Source organism: Symphalangus syndactylus, chromosome 14 (assembly GCF_028878055.3).
Source record: "Symphalangus syndactylus isolate Jambi chromosome 14, NHGRI_mSymSyn1-v2.1_pri, whole genome shotgun sequence".
NCBI classification, from domain to species: Eukaryota; Metazoa; Chordata; class Mammalia; order Primates; family Hylobatidae; genus Symphalangus; species Symphalangus syndactylus.
The window spans coordinates 23,652,778-23,673,817 of NC_072436.2; the positions used below are offsets into that span (position 1 = coordinate 23,652,778).

The window sequence follows — 21,040 nt, forward strand, 5'->3', positions numbered from 1 at the left end:
AATCTGGCTGACTTCTTGAAGATGAGTTTAATTGATTTTGACCCATATTTCTTGTATAGAAGCATTCCAGTCAGAGGGAGTGGAGCAGGGGAGTCAAGGCCATTTCCACTTTTGAACTATAGTTATTTTGGACAGAGACAGCTGGCTTATTTGCTAGAGTGCCTGAAAAAAATGCTTGCACTTAGCATCTAGAAAAGAAAGTTCTGAAACTGGCATGTTTAGTGTTTGTTCCGTTTTTCTTTTTTTTTTTTGATATTTATAATCATCAGCATATTAAAGTTACCAATAAGAATTAAAAGAGTACGTCGGTTTTGCACTTCCTTTAAAAAATATAAATCTTTTTTTTTTTTTTTTTTGAGAGGGGGTCTCTGTCACCCAGACTGGAGTGCAGTGGCACAATCTGGGCTCACTGCAACCTCCGCCTCCTAGGCTCAAGCAATCCTCCTGCCTCAGCCTCTGGAATAGCTGGGACTATAGGCGTATACCACCATGCCTGGCTAACTTTTGTATTTTTTGTAGAGATAAGGTTTAGCATGTTGCCCAGGCTGGTCTCAAACTCCTGGGCTCAGGTGATCTGCACAGCCTTGGCTTCCCAAAGTGCTGGGATTAAAGGCATGAGCCACCGCACCAGGCCAAAAAATGTAAATCTTAATGCGTAAGCAGTAATTAATGGTTTAAATATTTTGAAAATCTTTTAGCTAAATAGGTATTCAGCTGAGAAGAGAACTATTCTCTGTGTTAATATACTGTTGTATATTCTTAGTTTAATAAAAATGGACCTAATGTGCAATAATACTTGTGATTTGGCATTTTTAGGGTATCACACATTATACATAAATGAATCTTGTAGATTTCTCAAGCTTATACTATTAATGTATTAGCTGTTTATTTATCAGTTAAGTTACTTCTGTGTGCCAGATGTTATGGTAGGTGCTAAAGGAGCACAGATAAGCAAATTAGCCTCCGAGTCCTCCTGTGGCCATGTTGGAGGAGTGAGAGGAAGTGAGAGGAAGAGGAAGTAAATTGAAGGCAATTTCTAGCAAGGAGATCTTGTTCAGAAGTTTATTGGATGGGTGGAGGTAGTGAGAGATTGGGGAGACATGTCAGAAACTGGAAGATAAGCTCAGTTAAGGCAGAGATTTTTGCCTGTATTGTTTGTTGCTCTCACCTCTGTGCCTAGAGCAAAATCTGGCTCATAATAGGTACTTAGAAGTATTTTTTAAATGAATGAGTAAAGCTTAAGAGAGCTTTTACAAAAGACTCCCGGTATAAGAGAACAGGGGACGTGACTTTCATACATAGCTAGCTCTAGCTTAGTGCTACATTATTATTACTATTATTATTTTTTGAGACAGAGTCTTGCTCTGTCGCCCAGGCTGGAGTGCAATGGTGCGATCTTGACTTACTGCAGCCTCCGCCTCCCGGGTTTAGGCAATTCTTCTGCCTCAGCCTCCCAAGTAGCTGGGACTATAGCCAAGCGCCACCATGCCCGGTAATTTTGTGTGTGTGTGTGTGTGTGTGTGTGTGTGTGTGTGTGTCTGTGTTTTAGTAGGACAGAGTTTCATCACGTTGGCCAGGCTGGTCTCAAACTCCTGACCTCGAGTGATCTGCCTGCTTTGACCCCCAAAGTGCTGGGATTACAGGCTTGAGCCACTGTGTCCAGCCTGCTACATTGTTATTTTGTTAATAAGCTACCAAACACCGTATATTTTATATAAACTAAGTAAATTTACTGTTCTATAGTTTCTTGCTAAGTTAAAATACAAAATACAGTGACTGGAGGATTGTGTCCTGTATTGAACCGTGTAGAATGCTGAGTTATACTTGTAGACATGCCACTATCTTTTTTACTCCATAGGCCCGAATTTGCTTTTTTTATTTAGTGTACTGCAGAGCACCCACAGTGCTGATATATATTGTCTAGCATGCTTCCAGCTTTACAGTATAGGATTGCCCTAGATTATGGTTACTATTTTTTTATTAGTTTCCTATTGTTACTTGTAATGAATAAGCACAAACATAGTGACTTAACACAAATGGATTACCTGGCAATTTTATGAGTCAGATGTCTGAATCGGCTTGGTTGGTTTCTTTGCTCTGGGCTTCTCAAGGCCAGCATCAACATACTGGCTTTCTGGGCCCTTATCTGGAAGCTCTGGAAAGAATCTGCTTCCGAGATCATGCAGGTTGTTGGTAGAATCCAGTTCCCTGTGGTTATAGGACTGATGTTCTTGTTTCCTTGGTGACTGTCAGCGGGGAATCATTCTTAACTTCTAGAGGCTTCTTACCAGTTCTCAACTGTGTCCCCTACATCTCAGAGCCAGCAGTGGTGCGTTGAATCCTCCTTTCCCTGAAAATCTCTCTTACTTCTTCTTCCGCTGCGTCTCCCTTATTCCAGCCAGAGATATTACTCTGCTTTTAGGGCTCATGGGATTAGATTGGGCTCAGCCACATAATCCAGGATAATCTCCCTATTTTAAATCTATAACTTTAATTAATATTCACAGAGTCCCTTTTGCCACATAACATATTCACAGGATCCAGGGATTAGGATGTGGGCCTCTTTGCAGGGGCCATTCTGCCTGCCACACTCTGATTAAATTGCTGTGTTTCCTCCACATGCTAAGCAGTTGTCTCTGGTTGTTGAGTCATTAGCAAGTTAGTGATAGGTCTGGAGGATAAGAAATCTAAATGGTTTGTCACCATTTTGGAACTGTCTTATCTGCTGTTCGTGTCACTGGCTCTCCTTTCTTCTGTCAGTGTGTGTGCTACTGGCTGATCTTGTCTCTTCTAATTGCTCCTGCTTCTCATCTTCTACTTTTGCCATCTTGATGTTTGCCTTTTTCTCCTTTTTTTCTGTATGCTTTTCTTATCACTTCTCTATTCCTCACAAGTATATATATATATATATATATATATAGTTGGTGCCAATCACTGTGAACATTCTTTCTCTTGAGGTTAATGAACCAACTATGATTTTTTGGGGGGTCTTTTTCTGACTTCATGAGGCTTTTTTATGACTTTCTGACTTCAGCTGCCCTTCCTCACTCATAACCAACTGACCTCAAACCTTGTGTGTTTACTGCTGATCTGAATATTTGCTCTTTCCAACAGTTAGGAGGTAAATCAAACATCATTGTATTTTTGCTTTGGTCAAGAATGAATTTTTTTTTCCTGCTGTAGACATAATCCCCTCTTTAGTTTTCAGATGTAATTTACAAATTTACAAATTTGTGTGTGTCTAAAGGTAAGTTGCACAATGTGCTACTTTTCCTCAATTGGCTTGATACGTGTTACTTTTAGCCCATGGGAAGAGAGAATTTTTTTTTTAATCCAGAAATTCAGAACCATTGTCTCTTCAAATACTGTTTCTGCCCAAATGTCATCCTTTTTAATGGTAGACTAAATATACCATTATGTGAATTTGCTATTGCTTATTTAATAAATCCTGCACTGATGGGCATGTAGATTGTTAACATTTATTACACACATAAACCATGCTCTCTGTGCCCAAATTCATGATTACTTCATTTGGATAAATTTCTGGAAGTGCAGTTACTGGGTTAACGTATGTACATTTTTGATGCTGTTGATATGTATTGCCATATTGCTGTCTAGCAGTTAGCTAGATTATCTCACAAGCAAATAATGACAGTTACCCTTTTCCTGTTTTTGTTTTTTTAAAGTAAATTTTATACTTTAATATACCATGAATTATACTCAAAATGTCATAAATCCTAAGCCATATTTGCATTCTTTTTATTCTGTTAAAGGTTCTCATCCTTAAGAATTGAAGATTAACATTTTTACTTTGAAAAACAACTTCTGTGTTTCGTGATTTCTTAGAAAATGTATAGAGAAACTACAATTCTATTCCTGCAAAGGAATAGAATTTAAGTCTTGTTGCTTGCATATTTCATTTTAATGAAAAATATTCATAAAAAAGGAATTTTAGATACCCTTAATTTGAAACTGAGAAAACTTGAGGCCCAGCAATATTATTTGAGATGGCTGTGACCTAATGTTTAAAAAGAAAATTGGCTCAAAGCAGTCTAATGGTTATTAATTATAGACTCACAGTTTTTAGATTTTAATTATTGATGTGTACGTTAATTTACAAATGATTAGGAAAATGGTTATTGTTTTCTAATACTAAACATGCTTAAATTATTATACATTTGTGTTTTTCTTTAAAGGGGAAAAGTCTTCATCATGCCCAGAATGATCACTTCCAGAATGATGGAATTGGTAAGTGGAAAAATTACCCTATGAAAACTTGCTTTTATGATGTAAGAGATTTTCCCCAGATTTCACCACAAGAAAGAGGAGGGTGGGGAGATGGTTTCTCTCTCTCTCTCTCTCCCTCTCTCTGACAGACACACACAGTCACTTTGGAACCTCTCAATTTTTTTATTCAACACTTAGGGTTTTTTCAGTGCATTGATATGTTATTTCTGAAAAGGGGCGATTTTGTAGGTATTCATGTACATATCCAGAGGTTTTGAGGAAAAACATTGAAGCCTTTTATGCAACATAAATTTTCAGAAAATATTTATATCCTACAAATACCAGATCATAAAAATTTCAAGATAAAAAATTTACTTAAATGATTTTAAATATTGCATAGTCATGCTTTTAAAATAATAATTCCTTAACTTTCATATTTTATGTGGTTCTGTTACAATTGTAAGTCAAAACTTTATTCTGAAGGGTTGTATACTTTTTTAGACAGAAGACTGTTTACTAGGAGTGTGTGCATAGCTTTCTCTCTTGAAAGACACATCCTGAGTTCCTCAGAAAATATTTAAAATTATGCTAGTTTATAAAAGGAATGCTTTGTATAATTCAAGTTAATTTTAGGAAGCATTATAAAATTTTTTTTTTTTTTTGGTAATATGCTTTACTTTTCCATGCTGATAATTCTTTGATGATGAGCTATCTTAAGCAAACCTGGGAAATATATTTTGCTGTTGAATGATTTAAATTATTTTTTCTAGATGACTGTGTACAGCTATTGAGTGCATCCTTTTTCTGTTTATTTTTCAGTTCAGCCCAATCCTTCTGTACTTATTGGCAATCCTATTAGAGCATATACTCCTCCACCCGCTCTTGGACCTCACCCAAATTTGGGAAAATCTCCAAGCCCTGTTCAAAGAATAGATCCTCACACTGGGACAAGTATTCTTTATGTACCTGCTGTCTATGGAGGGAATGTAGTTATGTCGGTGCCTTTACCTGTAAGTTGACATTCGAAATACTTTCTATTGAATCAAGTAAAATAGGTTTCACTAAAATGGTTCTAATCCCAAATAGTATTCTACCAACTTCTTTTTTAAAAAAAATTTTCAGTGCTGATAATCTTCTTTTAAAGCAAATGTTACCTCTAACCTTGAAATTATGAATTGTTGCTTACAATTTGTTATTAGGTTACTAGTGACTATGAAGAAATTATATTTCAATTTAGAAACCTTTGTAATATTTTGTTTTGTGTTTTTTTGAGATGGAGTTTTGCTCTTGTTGCCCAGGCTAGGGTGCAATGGTGTAATCTTGACTCACTGCAACCTTCGCCTCCTGGGTTCGAACGATTCTCCTGCCTCAGCCTCCCGAGTAGCTGGGATTACAGGCATGCACCACTACGCCCGGCTAATTTTTTTTTTTTTTTTTGAGACAAGTCTCGCTCTGTCGCCCCGGCTGGAGTGCAGTGGCATGATCTTGGCTCACTGCAAGCTCCGCCTCCCGGGTTCACGCCATTCTCCTGCCTCAGCCTCCCTAGTAGCTGGGACTGCAGGCGCCTGCCATCACGTCCGGCTAATTTTTTTGTATTTTTAGTAGAGACAGGGTTTCACCGTGTTAGCCAGGATGGTCTCGATCTCCTGACCTCGTGATCTGCCTGTCTCAGCCTCCCAAAGTGCTGGGATTACAGGTGTGAGCCACCGTGCCTGGCCATGCCCAGCTAAGTTTTTGTATTGGTAGAGATGGGGTTTCCCCTGTTGGTCAGGCTGGTCTCAAACTCCTGACCTCAGGTGATCCACCCGACTTGGCCTCCCAAAGCGCTGGGATTACAGGCATGAGTCACTGTGCCCGGCCACCTTTGTGATCTTTTAAAATATTTTATTGAGGAAAATCGAGTTAAAAGTTAACGGAGCTAATGAATTGGTCCCGTTTTGTAAAGTGATGTTTTCATTTTATCTTTTTATTTTTGTATAAGTCAAAAACTGTTCCCAAGAAATACAGGACACAGAGAGGCTTGGATTAGTCTAGTTCACTTGGATCTAAATTGATTTGAGAAATTCCACATCTTGTGAAATCTTAACTACTACTTAAAAACATTACTTTATCCTTTGTAAGACTATAGATTTTTAGAGGCCATCCATCTTGTATGTAAACCCATTTTCTCTTTCTTTAGAATTTTTCAATATTTTGTTAATTTGCTGACACGAGTATTTTCAATTCAGGAATTTTAGCCTTGGAAACAATTTCTTTCATTTAAGGCAAGCACTGTAATTTCAGGCTGAGATGATCATTGCCAAAGGTTTTTGGCAACCTTGCCCACACTCCAGAATGGGAAAATGCTTAGCTACAAACATTTCTTAGCCATGTTGGTCAGGATAGTTCACAATCATGACAGCCAAGGAGAATGACTGTAAATGAGAAATACGTAATTCATGCCCACTCCCCATAGACTTCAGACTTTGGATTTTAGCAGAGTTATTTCTTCCAGACGGCTTGGCAACATTATACATCATCTACTTTAAATAGTAAGTCCCTTAGGATTTATATTTCACTTTACTAGGTCAAAGAGACTTCTATTTTGTAAGATTTCTGAGAGTTTGCATTTAACAGTTATAATAAAATAATAGGAGCAGTAGCTCAGATGTCATTGTATTTATTCCTTTTATGTTAATATGCAGAGATTGTATATCTAGACACACTTAAATAAGTTTTCTGTTTTTGTATTTTAAGGTAGAGTTGAATTAAAAGCACAGATTTAAAAGTAATGACCTATTTGAATTTTACCTATAATAAATGAACATTAAATGATGTGGTTACTCATATTAAGTTGGAATACCAGTTTTTTGAGTTGAGACTCCTTAGGCTAAGTTCTTCCTTAACTTTTCCCCCTATTAAACTATGTTTCTATGCAATTATGACTTTAAAAGATTATTTTTATGGTAATCTGACACTTATATATTCATATGGAGGGGAAATAAGTAAATACTATAAAATGATTTAATGCCTCAAGGAATAGTTACCAATTTTAAGCCATCAGTTTCTTCCTAATCTGAAAAATGATCTATTTTCCATTACATACTAAAGGTTCAGGAAGCTGTTTTTTAGCCGGTTAAGACACAATTGTTACCATTAGCATCAACTTTGTAGTTATTTGAGAAAATTAACATCTGTGTGTGTGTGTGTGTGTGTGTGTGTGTGTGTATGTATGTCTTTGTATGTTTGCTTTTTCCTAATCAGCAGCACTCTAGCAGTTTGCCTTCCAAAATGTACTTAATGCATGTATTTTATTTTTTAATAACCCAGGTACCATGGACAGGATACCAGGGTAGGTTTGCGGTTGATCCTCGAATTATTACACATCAGGCAGCAATGGCCTATAACATGAACCTATTACAGACACATGGACGAGGATCTCCTATTCCTTATGGCCTTGGACATCACCCACCTGTCACCATAGGCCAGCCACAAAATCAGCATCAGGAGAAGGATCAACATGAGCAAAATCGAAATGGTAAGTTGTACTTTGCTGTTCTCCTGTTCCTAAACTGATGTGGCTAAAGTTTTAGCCACATAGAAAGTTCCTTTAACTGTATGATTGTTAACTTTTTCATGGATTATAGACCTCTTTGAGAGAGAATCTACCAGCACTTTGGGAGGCTGAGGTGGGTGGATCACGAGGTCAGGAGATCGAGACCATCCTGGCTAACACGGTGAAATCCCATCTCTACTAAAAATACAAAAAAATTAGCCAGGCATGGTGGCAGGCACCTGTAGTCCCAGCTACTTGGGAGGCTGAGGCAGGAGAATGGCATGAACCTGGGAGGCGGAGCTTGCAGTGAGCCGAGATCATGCCACTGCACTCCAGCCTGGGCGATAGAGTGAGACTCCATCTCAAAAAAAAAAAAGAAAAAAAAGAAAAGAGAGAGAATCTTAACATATAAACTATGGATCCTCTCTCCAGAAGATACAAATTATGTACACAGATACAAAATTGAGATGTAACCTCAGAGGGTCCTTTAGGTTAAATCCTACCACTTATGATTGGTGTCACTGAGTTTCTGAAAAAAATATTAAATTTGAATATTTAGAGTACTTTAAAATGGTAATCATTTAAAATTGAGATAGAAGGTCCTCTCCTGTTAAATATTTTTCTTAACTCGAAATATTTTTGTGGTATACTAAGCATTAATCTTGCGGGATTGTTGATATAAAGGTTATTTTTACTACAAATCTGCTAGAATTACAAGGAAAAATTACTGTATTTTTTATTCAAGTTTATTGAGGTATGAGTTATATACAGTAAAGTTCACCCTTTTAAAACGTACGTTGATGAGTTTTAACAAATATCCAGAGTTGTTAACTTCCACCAAAATCAAGATACAAGATATTTACATATTTACAAAAGTTTCTTCCCACCCTTTGCAATCCCATCCTCCAACCCCCGGCCCTGAGCAACCACTGATCTGACTTCTGTCCCATACTCTCTAGTATGTTATAAAAATGGAATTCTATAATTATTTGTGTCCAGCTTTGTTCACTTAGCTTAATGCTTTTGCTGTTCCCCCAGATTATATGTGTCAGTTGTTTGTTCCTTTTTACCGTTAGTATTCAGTTGTATGGATGTACCACAATATGTTTATTCATCCATCATTTGATACACATATTAGTTGTATCTAATTTTTGGCCCTTATGAATAGAGCTGCTGTGAACATACGTGTGAACGTGAACATGTTTTTATTTCCCTTGGGTAAATACCTGGGAGTGAGATTGCTGGGCATATTATAAATACATATTTAACTTTATAAGAAACTGCCATATTATTTTTCAAAAGTGGCTGAACCATTTTTCATTTCTACTAGTAATGTATGAGATTTCCAGTTGTTCCACGTTCTCATTTGCACTTGGTATGGTCAGTCTTTTTTTAAATTTTACTCTTGTTAGTGGATGTCTAATCATATCTTATTGTGGTATTAATTTGCATGTTTGCATGTCCCTAATAATGAGTGATGTTGAGTATCTTTTTATTGTGCTTATTTGCCATGTGTGTATATTGTTTGATGAAACCTCTATTTATATCTATTGCCCACTTTTTTATTGGGTTGGTTGTCTTCAGTTATAAGAGTTCTTTATACATTCTGGATACTAATCTTTAATGAGATATATATTTAGAAAATATTTTCTTCCGGGATATAGCTTGCCTTTTTTTTTTTTTTTTTTTTTTTTCCCTTTTAAAGACAGAGTCTTGCTGTGTTGCGCAGTCTGACCTTGAACTCCTGGGCTCAAGCAATCCTCTCACCTCAGCCTCCTGAGTATCTGGGACTACAGACACATGCCACTGTGTCTAGCTTTCATTTTCTTGACAGTATCTTTCAAAGAGCAGCAGCTTTTATTTTTGTTGAAGTCCATTTTATCCATTTTTTCTTCTATGGATCATGTTTTGGGTGTTGTGTCTTAAAAAAATATATCTAACCCAAGATCTTCTTTTATGTTTTTTTCTAGAAGTTTTATAGTTTTTAGCTGTTACATTAATTAGGTCCATTTTGAGTTAAATTTTATATATAGTGTAAGGGTAAGGACTGAGATTTTGTTGTTATTTTGTTTTAGTTTTGCATATGTATGTTCAGTGATTATAGCACTATTTGTTGAAAACTCTGTCCTTCCTTCATTGAACCACCTTGGCACCTTTGTTGAAAATCAGTTGATCCTATATGTGGATCATTTTTATTAATGCATATGTTTATGTTTACACCAAATATGCCGTCTTGATTATTATAGCTTTGTAAAAGTCTTTAAGTCAGGTAGTGTAAGTCCTCCAACGTTGTTCTTTTTCAAAATTGTCTATTCTAGGTCTTTTGCATTTCTATGTATTTTAGAATCAGCTTGTCAATTCCTACTAAAAAGCCTTCCAGGATTTGGATTGACATTGTGTTTAATCTTTAGGTCACTTTGGGGAGAATTAACATCTTAACAATACTGATTCTTCTGATCTTTGAACAGAGTATATATCTCTCCATTTTTTTCTATTAGATCTTTATTTTTTTTCAGCATTAAAAAAAGTTTTCAGGCCGAGCACGGTGACTCATGCCTGTAATTCCAGCACTTTGGGAGGCCAAGGTGGGTAGATTACCTGAGGTCAAGAGTTTGAGACCAGGCGTGGCCAACATGGAAAAACCCTGTCTCTACTAAAAATATAAAAATGATCCAGGCATGGTGGTGCATGCCTGTAATCCCAGGTACTTGAGAGGCTGAGGCAGGAGAATCACTTGAACCTGGGAGGCGGAGGTTGCAGTGAGCCGAGATCACGCCACTGCACTCCAGCCTGGGTGACAGAGCAAGACTCTGTCTCAAAAAAAAAAAAAGTTTTCAGTATATACAGTCTTTGCACATATTTTGTTAAAGTGAAAGCTTAAATGAACATAAGTGTTTAATTTATGATTTTCTCCTTCAGTAATACATTCCAAAAATACCAGTATGTTGTATTTTTATTTTCATTTAGTTCAGTATGCTTCCTAATTTCTCTTGAAATTAGACCCATGGATTATTTAGAAAGGTGCTTTAGTTGCTGATGATTGGTGATTTTCTAGAAATTTTTCTGTTACTGATGTGTACTTTAATTCCATTGTGTTAAGAGAACATATTTTGTATGACTTGAATGCTTTTGAGTGAGATTTGTTTCACAGCCCAGAATATGGTTTATTTTGGTAAGTGTTCTGTGTGTACTTGAGAAACATAGATTGCTCTGTAAATGTTAATCAGGGGCCGGGCATGGTGGCTCATGTCTGTAATCCCAGCCCTTTGGGAGGCTGAGGTGAGCAGATCACCTGAGGTCAGGAGTTTGAGACCAGCCTGGCTAACATGGTGAAACCCATCTCTACTAAAAATGCAAGATTAGCCGGGTGTGGTGGCGCACGCCTGTAATCCCAGCTACTCAGGAGGCTGAGGCAGAAGAATTGCTTGAACCTGGGAGGTGGAGATTGCAGTGAGCCGAGATCATGCCATTGCACTCCAGCCTGGACAACAAGAGCGAAACTCTGTTTGAAAAAAGAAAAAAAAATCTTAATCAGGTCAGGTTGGTTGGTAGAGTTGTTCAGGTCTATTGTATCCTTGCTGATTCTACTCTTTCTATCAATTACTGAGGAGGGGTATTGAAATCTCCCAATGTAATTGGTATTTGTCTAATTGTCAATTTTCAGGTTTCTAAGTTCTATGAGTTCTTGATGAATTTTGAAGTTCTGTTATTAGAAGATAAATGTTTAGGATTGTGTACTCTTGATTAATTAACTCATTTATCATTATGGAATGACCTTCTTTGTCCCTGAAAATATTCTCTGGTTTGAGATCTACTTTGTGTAATATCAGTGTAGCCTCTTCAGCTTTCTCTTATCAAGTGATAGCATGATGTGTGTGTGTGTGTGTGTGTGTATTTTTACCTTTTACTTTTAATCTATTTGTGTCTTTATATTTAAAGTTTATTTTAGATAACATATAGGTGGCTCTTGATTTTTTTAAATCTAATGTGACAATCTCTGCCTTTTAATTGGGGTGTTTAAACCATTTGCATTTAATGTGATTGTTGATATAGTTAAGTTTGATTCTATCATCTTGCTATTTGTTTTCAATTTGTCCAATTGATTTTTCCCCCTTCTCCTTTTATTCTGCCCTCTTCTGGATAGGTAGAGTATTTTTTTTTTAATGACTCCTTTTTGTCTCCATTGGCTTATCAGTGACAACTCTTTGTTTTATTAGTTTGCTAGTTGCTTTAGGGTTTATAGTATAAATCTTTAACCTATCACAGACTACTTTCCAATTTATATTTTACCACTTCATTTACAGTAAAGGAAGCTTAAAGTATGCTATTTTTTCTCTCCTAGTCTGTATGCTATTGTTATCATGTATTTTACTTTTACATATGTTATAAATCCCCAGAACATAATTGTTATTTTTGTTTAAACAGCCAAGTAAAAGAGTTCTAAATTATAAGAAAAATAATCTTAAGTATTTACCCATGTGTTACCATTTCTAGTAATTTTTCTTTCTGTACATTGACGATTCCGGCTGATACCATTTTTCTTCTGCCTGAAAGACTTTTTAAAAACATTTCTTGTATTGCAGGTCTCCTGGTGATGAGTTCTTTCAGCTTTTGTATGCCTGAAAATGTCTTTATTTCGCTTTCATTTTTAAAAGATATTTTTGTAGGGTGGAGAATTCTTGGTTGGCAGTTTTTGTCATTTGATACTTTAATGGTGTTGTTCTACCATTTTCTCACTTGCATTTTTTCCAGTGAGAAATCTGATGCCATCCTTATCCGTGTTTTTCTGTATGTAACAAGTCTTTTTCTCCCTGGCTGTGTTATAGATTTTCTTTTTATACTGGTTTTATCAGTTTGATTATGATATGCCTTGATGTAGTTTTCTTCCTGTTTCTTGTGTTTGAGGTTTGTTGAGTTGCTCAGATCTCTGAGTTTATAGTTTTTATCAAGTATGTAAATTTTTAACCTTTATATCTTTTGAGATATTTTTTTCTGTGTTGCCCCTACCATTGTTCTTCAGAGATTCTAATTGCCCATATATTAGGATGCTTAAAGTTTTTCACAGTTTATGGGTGCTACTTTTTTTTAAATTCTTTTTTCTCTTTATGTTTCATTTTGGGTAGTTTCTATTTGTTTGCCTTCAAATTTGCCAGATTTTTCTTCTGTAATGTCTATTCTGCTGGTAATTCCATTCAGTGTTTTCTTCATCTCCGATACTATAGTTTTCATTTCTTGAAGCTTAATGGTAAGGTAATTCTGGCATGATAATTCATTTTACAAAGTTCCAGTGGCATTCCAAAAAGAATGTTTTTGAACAAGAACCTAAATCAAGGATTCCTTCAAAGAACTTAAACTATCCAGTGGTTAATTCTTTTGTAGATTAAAAGCCTTTCCCATGTATGAATTGTCTATTATAACTGTGCTTTTTTAAAACCTTAATTTTGCCTGCTCTACTATTTGTCACCCACTTATACACAGTTTGATATCTATTACTTTTAAACAGTACAACTACATTCCTTTCTGAATATCTTTATTACGTTTAGATTCCTTTACTAAATCAGATTGAGGCATTATTTAGATTTTTGCTTAATTGCATTTATAAGTGACCAAAGCATTGAGCCTTTATAAATAGGCAAGAATGCCAAGGCCTTTAACACATCTAGTTTAAGCAAATGAGGCTGTAATTCCTGGAGATTAGGTAGTTTCCTTTGGGATTATTTGATGCTTTAAGGTTTTTCCCTTATTAGGCTTTGCCTTGTCAATGAGGTTTGCTTCATTTATAAGTTTTCTTTCTTGCAGAGAAACTATAACTCTGAAAATTTAAGAACAAAACCCAAGTAGTCATACACTGATCATAATGGGTGAAAAGTGTTTAAAGTATTCTGCCTCTTTCTCTAATATTGGATAAGCATTGGAAGTATCATATCTACTGGAGAAAACTTATAAGGATTTTTAAATATTTTCTTAGGTAAAAGCGATACAAATAATTCCGGACCTGAAATTAATAAGATTCGAACACCAGAGAAAAAGCCAACAGAACCAAAACAGGTATGCTGCTTAGTGACTGCGTTGTCCTAGTGGATTTAGTCTGATTGGTCATCTTAGACTCTTGATGTTTTAAAGATAAATGCCTCCCTTTGTACACTTATGCTTTATGTTTATTTTTTCACAGGGATATAGTGAGCCGTATTGCCCTCTCTTTCTTCATCTTTTCTTTGGCTGTGCTATTTCACGTATCAGTATACTTTTCTCAAATTCTGTTATTCAGTGATAAAGTTGAATTTAGAGATTTTCTATGATAAGGTAGTAAATGAAGACAGAGCGACCAGTGTGTCATTACAAGTGTGTCATTATCGTGAAGAAGGAAAACTTCCTCAGAGAAGGGAAGACTTCCTCAGGTCCCTCACCTTATTCTCTCATCATACCCACTAAGCCCTTAATTCTTTATCTGTCCATTCATCTGTTTTCTCTGCTTCTGTGCTTATAAACGATTTAGAGAAAACCAAGTCACTGGTTGAATTAGTGCCACTGGAAGCTCTTGTTTTCTAATTTGAATGGAACCCTCAGGGCTCACTTCCTTTGCCCAGTTGTCTCAGTGATTCTTCTCAAGCCTGATTACCTTCCTCATTCTATTATCCTATTGGATGGCTTGCTTCAGACTGACCTCATCAGGATTTCCTCTTGTTAATTTGTAACCTTAAACTTAGCACTTTTACCCCAGCCCTGAGCAGCCTTACTTCCTGATCACCAGCCTGAGAGGAAGAGTTCCCGTTAAGATTAATCTCTACTTGGCGGTTGCTCACACCTGTAATCCCAGCACTTTGGGAGGCCAAGGCGGGTGGATCATGAGATCAGGAGATCGAGACTATCCTGGCTAACACGGTGAAACCCCATCTGTACTAAAAATACAAAAAAATTAGCCAGGTGTGGTGGCGGGCGCCTGTAGTCCCAGTTAGTCGGGAGGCTGAAGCAGGAGAATGGCTTGAATCCGGGAGGCAGAGCTTGCAGTGAGCCAAGATCGTGCCACTGCACTCCAGCCAGGGCGACAGAGTGAGACTCTGCCTAAAAAAAAAAAAATCTCTCCTCTTCAACTACCACATAGACCTTGTCCCTTCTCCTCATTTATCTTTCGATTCTTTCCAGCTGTTCGTTCTTCCCTGTCAGCCTATAGCATATTTAGATCTCTTTTAGCAAATTGCTTGATATATTTTTTTAAAAAGATAATTTCTTTAACCTTCATCTCCTTTATAGCTACTGCCTCATTTCTCCTTTCTTCCTCACCTCTTATTTGCTTTTTAACTCACATAGTCTACATTTCACTAAAACTATTGTGCTCTTACGAACATACTTCAAATGTAGTCTTACTTGACTTTTCTTGGTATTAGGCACTGTTTTCTATTTCTGTCTTTGACCATCTTGTTTCTTTTGTTTTCTTTGACACATTTTTACTTTTCACAATCTCTCTAATATGATATCTGTCGTTTTTAAAAAGTTCCTGCTCAGCTTCCCCCAGCGTCTGTCCCTAGTCCTTAAGCTGGGATTTCCCAGAGTTCTGTCCTAGTCCCACCTGTCTTGCATTCTATGGTTTCTTACTATAAACCAGTCCAATCCATAATTTTAAGTATCCACTTCATGATACCGACTTCCAAATCTGTATCTCCAACCTCAGCCTAGTTTTATTTAAGCAGCTATTCTCTTTATTCAGTTACTTATATCACATAAGCATCTCTTACTCACAGCTTCTATATCTGGAAGGATTCAGTACCCACTGGAGGGGCTGCAGTACAAATGAGGCAGCCAAGGGAACCTCCTGATAGATAAGCGGGGGCTGCAGTGAAAGCTGAAGTGGTACGTATTTGGGAAGTGGTGCAGAGAGAGAACGAGTGCCATGTCAGGATGGTGCACCTGCACCAGCCCCACATACAGTCGGAGGCAGCTTGGGACGAAACCAATCACACGAGTCTTAGATGCTCTCAGAGCAACTGAAGCCAAGATATCTAAGTGTCTCTCATGTACTTGTTTTAAAATTTCTGTTAGGATTCTTCTCTGTTAGAGAACTAGGCAACCTGAAGACATGTTTCGTTTTCTCTCCCACCCTGATGCTTTTGTCTTGGGGCCCAGGAAAAATAAAAGAACTAGTCCTGGCTCTTTTGACTCAGTGCCTCCTCAGTATTAAGAGGAAAGTGATAGAGGAGAATCTGATTCTGATAGTAGCAGATGCAGGCTTATTCAGCCCTTATCATCCTCTACCTTGCTTAGGGAGCTGATTGTAGTATTGTAGAGTAGCACAGTCCTTATCTAAATTTCTGTGATGCAGACCTAGCTTCCTTTCAATGTCAAGGTCAGAAGTGATAGAGACAGTTAAGATAGCAGCTTATTCATAAACAACCTTGACACCTGATTATGACCTCCCTCATGTGACCAAACTATGCATATCAACAATGTCTTCTGGAAAAAAGTATATCCCAGCTGAATATAATTTTAGTCATTGAAAAGATGGAGATTTATGGAGGAAAATGTTTGTTTATGAAGAACCTTAATCAGGTTCTGAGACATCTGAAGAGCAGGCATTGCATACTTGGGAATACTGAGATAGAATTGTTGTGCTTCTCACTTCTTTTTCTAGATAATTTATATATACTCAGTAATCTTAAGGGCCTAAAATTGGCCAAATTTAATGGCAATCCATTTGAGCTAGATGATTAGAGATGAGGATGCACTTGGCACACAATTTGCATTGCAACCATTTGTTGCAACAGGTTGGTCACCAAGAGTACCCCAGCTGCAATTCAGGAACAAGCTGCTTGTTCTGTTTTTTGGGAGTGGTCAGTTCTATGGCTAATTTAAGAGCCTAGGGTGAGGCAAGGGCTCTGCAATCCTCAGTCACTAGCTCATCAGTGAAACTTGTAAGGAGATTGACGTGCCAAATTTATTTACACTCCAAGCAATGCACGGAGTGTTTTGACAGAGCTGGAAAAGAAAAATTGCCTCTTTCCATCTTATATTTTATTTTTCATATTGTCATCACTTACGATCAAACTTACATTTCAGAAGGATGACAACACTCCCCAGCTTAAAAACTTTTTGTAGTTACCACAGTTTATGGAATTAAAAACAATTACTCAGTATTGAATAATTCAGGGTCTCATGTGATTGGGCTCTTGTAGTTTCCTCTGATATTGAAAAGGGAAAACTAATACATAAACAAGTGAAGTTATAGCTCTGCGTACACAAAACTTCCCATGCTCTCCAAATCTGCCAGACTTTTCCTTTCTTCAACCTTTGCATAAACTGTTACCTTAACCTAGCATGTCCTTCTCTCCTCGGAATATTCCACCTCTTTTTGTAAGATTCAACTCAAATGTCATGACCTCTGTGAAACCTTCCTTAATTTTCTCAGGCACTACAGTTGCATCCTCTTATAGTACCTCTAGTGATATGTGTACATATTGTTATCTTCTACTGAACTCTAGGCCAGGGGTCAGCAACCTTCTGTAAAAAGCCAGATAGTAAATCTTAGCCTTGGAGACCACATGGTCTCTGTTGCAGCTGCTGTGCTCTATCATTATAGTGCACAAGCAGCTACAGACAATATGTAAACAAATGAGTGTGGCTGTGTTCCAAGAAAACCTTATTTACAAAACCTGGTGAGCCGGAAATGGCATTGGAGTGGGGGCATGGTATATAGACCCCTGCACTAGGCTCTTGATGTATAGGCTGAGTCTTCTTGTTGCCTATTTAATTTCCAACACCAGGCACAGTGTATTGGTTGGCCACAATGCATGTTAAAGAAAGAATGTCAATATGTAATGGAAAAATTGACAACCAAACTAGTTATATACAAAGGTGATATAGTACTTGTTTGTTCACTTCAAAGTTGTTTAAATTGAGATACATCTTTTTACTAACATAGATATTTTTGAGGAAATATATTAGATATATAAAAACAATAAAATCAGGCTGGGTGTGGTGGCTCACGCCTGTAATCCTAGCACTTTGGGAGGAGGCAGGCGGATCACCTGAGGTCAGGAGTTTGAGACCAGGCCTGACCAACATGGCGAAACTCCATCTCTACTAAAAATACAAAAATTAGTTGGGCGTGGTGGTGCATGCCTGTAATCCCAGCTACTTGGGAGGCTGAGGCAGGAGAATTGCTTGAATCCAGGAGGCAGAGATTGCAGTGAGCCAAGATGGTGCCACTGCACTCCAGAGTCTAACTCTGTCTCAAAAAAAAAAAACAAAAAACAAAAAACAAAAAAAACAAACCCACCCTAAAATCAGAAGGAAAACACATTATTTTAATGATTTATATCAGAATGAAATAAATGGCCATCTTTCTAAGGAAGAAAGTGTGAAATTAAAAATAATGCCCTGAAAGGAATTAAAGTAGATATGCTAATAAAATGGCAGTATCTTTTCTTATGACTCACATTTAATATGCTGTTTTTTTTCTGTGTCATCTTTTTAAATTAAAAAAAAATTTCCTTTATTTGATTGTGAGAAAGTAAATAATTGAGCACTCAGCTCTCCTGCTGGAAGATATCAATGTATCATATCCTTTAGATGTGTTAGGGTTGGGAAAAGGTGGAGAGCAACTGAATTTGAATCTTCTGCAGTTAAAAAAGGCTTCTTATTTTTTTCTAGGTTGATTTGGAATCAAATCCACAGAACAGAAGTCCTGAATCACGTCCTAGTGTTGTTTATCCCAGTACCAAATTTCCTCGCAAAGATAATCTCAACCCAAGACACATAAATCTTCCCCTTCCTGCTCCCCACGCACAGTATGCAATCCCTAATCGCCATTTTCATCCCCTTCCCCAGCTACCAAGACCACCCTTTCCAATTCCGCAGCAGCACACCTTGTTAAATCAGCAGCAGAATAATTTGCCTGAACAACCAAATCAGATGCCACCTCAGCCAAATCAGGTAGTCCAGCAGCAAAGTCAGTTGAATCAGCAGCCTCAGCAGCCACCTCCTCAGCTTTCTCCTGCATATCAGGCGGGACCCAACAATGCTTTTTTTAATAGTGCAGTTGCTCATAGGCCACAGTCTCCTCCTGCAGAAGCTGTAATTCCGGAGCAGCAGCCCCCTCCCATGCTGCAAGAAGGCCACAGTCCTCTGAGAGCCATTGCACAACCCGGCCCCATTCTTCCTTCACATCTGAATAGCTTCATTGATGAGAACCCCTCAGGATTACCTATAGGGGAGGCTTTAGGTAAGTTCTATTACTGCCAGATGTGAAAATTCAGAGATTACTTAAAATGACTTGGACTGTATAATATCATTTTGGGTTAAGATTGAATCATTTCTTCAAATAATGCTAGCAAAAACCCCCCATTTAGTGTGATAATCAGAAACTAGTTCTAAATGCGGTATGATAGTATCCAGTGGATGTTAGGATCATCATTATGTAAGTGAGGAAGAGTTGTCATCATCATCACCATAACTGATTTCTGGCAAATTTAGAAAACATTTACTTCTTACCAAAACCAAATTTGTAGCTACTTCCTTTGTCTTTGTGGAGAAAATATGTTAGTAAAAAACTTTAAATAATGAACTTGAAACCCCAAATTCATAAAAAATTTTTCACAAATATTTTTGCAGATCGTATACATGGGAGTGTCGCTCTGGAAACATTAAGGCAGCAGCAGGCACGGTTCCAGCAGTGGAGCGAGCATCATGCCTTTCTCAATCAGGGCAGCGTTCCATACCCACACCATCACCATCCTCACCTGCAGCATCTTCCTCAGCCGCCCCTGGGATTACATCAGCCGCCAGTGCGGGCAGACTGGAAGCTCACCAGCAGTGCCGAAGATGAAGTGGAGACCACATACTCAAGGTATTCCAGCCGACTGAAAATAGCCCCTGGAATGCGACCCCTTCACTGTTCTCTTTTCTGACTATAGTCCTTTTAGCTTCAAGCTGGAATATTGCCTCAGAGAAATTGGATGCTGGCCTTCCAAGCACATGCTACACAGTTCTCTTGTTGGCTCTAAAATACAGAAAACTCATTTAGAAGTAACTCTTCTACAAATTTAGGCATGGATGATCTACTATGGGTTGGAAATTAACTTGTTCCCTTGCTTTGTGGTCTTTTCTGCGAGAGAAACATACCATCACTGTGAGTGGGTTTTTTTATTTAGTAGTAATACTTGCAAAGAATGAATAAAGACAGGAGTAAATTCGTGGTTAAAAGCTAAAAGTTATATCATTAATTATTTTTCTGGTGGCACAGAATTCTACATTCCTATAATTCCAGCTACATATGAGTGTTTGGTCCTAACTCTAAGCTTGTTTTTATGGCCAGTGTCACATGAATGCTCTCAAGTGTTTCCTAATCCCTTCTGAATAAGGTCCACCATCATGGTGACCTTTTATAACTTCCAGTTGTCAAAGACATATAGAGACAAGGACAGACGTTTTTAATACAATGGGAACAGAAAGAAATCAGGTAGTTGAGCATATTTAATGTCTTCACCTCAGCATCTATTGAGTGTTAATGCTTACATCTGAGATGAATTAATGCCAGTTCTAGTTATTAGTACTATGATTTTGTTTGTTGAAAATACATGTGTAGTTGACTAAGCTTTCCTTAATGTGATGGAGCCTTTTGTTTTCTCCTCGTATTTTATTGTTTTCATGAAGGTTTCAAGACTTAATCAGAGAACTGTCTCATCGTGATCAAAGTGAAACACGGGAACTAGCTGAAATGCCACCACCTCAATCAAGACTTTTGCAATATAGACAAGTACAAACTAGAAGCCCACCAGCAGTCCCATCTCCCCCATCCAGTACAGACCACAGTAGCCACTTTTCTAACTTTAATGATAATAGCAGAGACCTTGAAGTAGCCAGCAACCCAGCATTTCCACAGCGCCTCCCACCCCAGATATTCAACTCACCTTTCTCGTTGCCATCTGAACACCTTGCCCCTCCTCCCTTGAAATACCTGGCACCTGATGGAGCATGGACTTTTGCTAACTTGCAACAGAATCACCTAATGGGGCCAGGTTTTCCCTATGGCCTACCTCCATTGCCTCACAGGCCACCGCAGAACCCTTTTGTACAAATACAGAATCATCAACATGCTATTGGTCAAGAGCCATTTCACCCATTGTCATCTCGAACAGTATCTTCTTCTTCGCTCCCTAGCTTAGAAGAGGTAAATGTCTTCCTATTTTCCTTTTGTTATTATTTGATTGTGAAAAATATCAGTATTTATTGATTTGATAATAGGAAGGCACAGATCTTATTGAATTTAATAGCGTATTAAAGATA

At 37.5% G+C, this 21,040-nt stretch overlaps 1 protein-coding gene across 8 annotated transcripts in view; it reads left to right on the forward strand.

Annotated features, from left to right (window-relative positions):
• The window catches only part of HELZ (helicase with zinc finger), a 177,959-nt gene that overhangs the window by 120,386 nt on the left and 36,533 nt on the right, over positions 1-21,040 (forward strand). For all 8 annotated transcript variants that reach the window (XM_055243309.1, XM_063617485.1, XM_055243311.2 and 5 more), the window contains 7 exons: positions 4,197-4,248; positions 5,047-5,237; positions 7,537-7,744; positions 13,731-13,810; positions 18,407-18,977; positions 19,367-19,601; positions 20,408-20,924. In XM_055243309.1, coding sequence (XP_055099284.1) covers positions 4,197-4,248; positions 5,047-5,237; positions 7,537-7,744; positions 13,731-13,810; positions 18,407-18,977; positions 19,367-19,601; positions 20,408-20,924 — 1,854 coding nt within the window. The remainder of the gene's footprint in view (positions 1-4,196; positions 4,249-5,046; positions 5,238-7,536; positions 7,745-13,730; positions 13,811-18,406; positions 18,978-19,366; positions 19,602-20,407; positions 20,925-21,040) is intronic.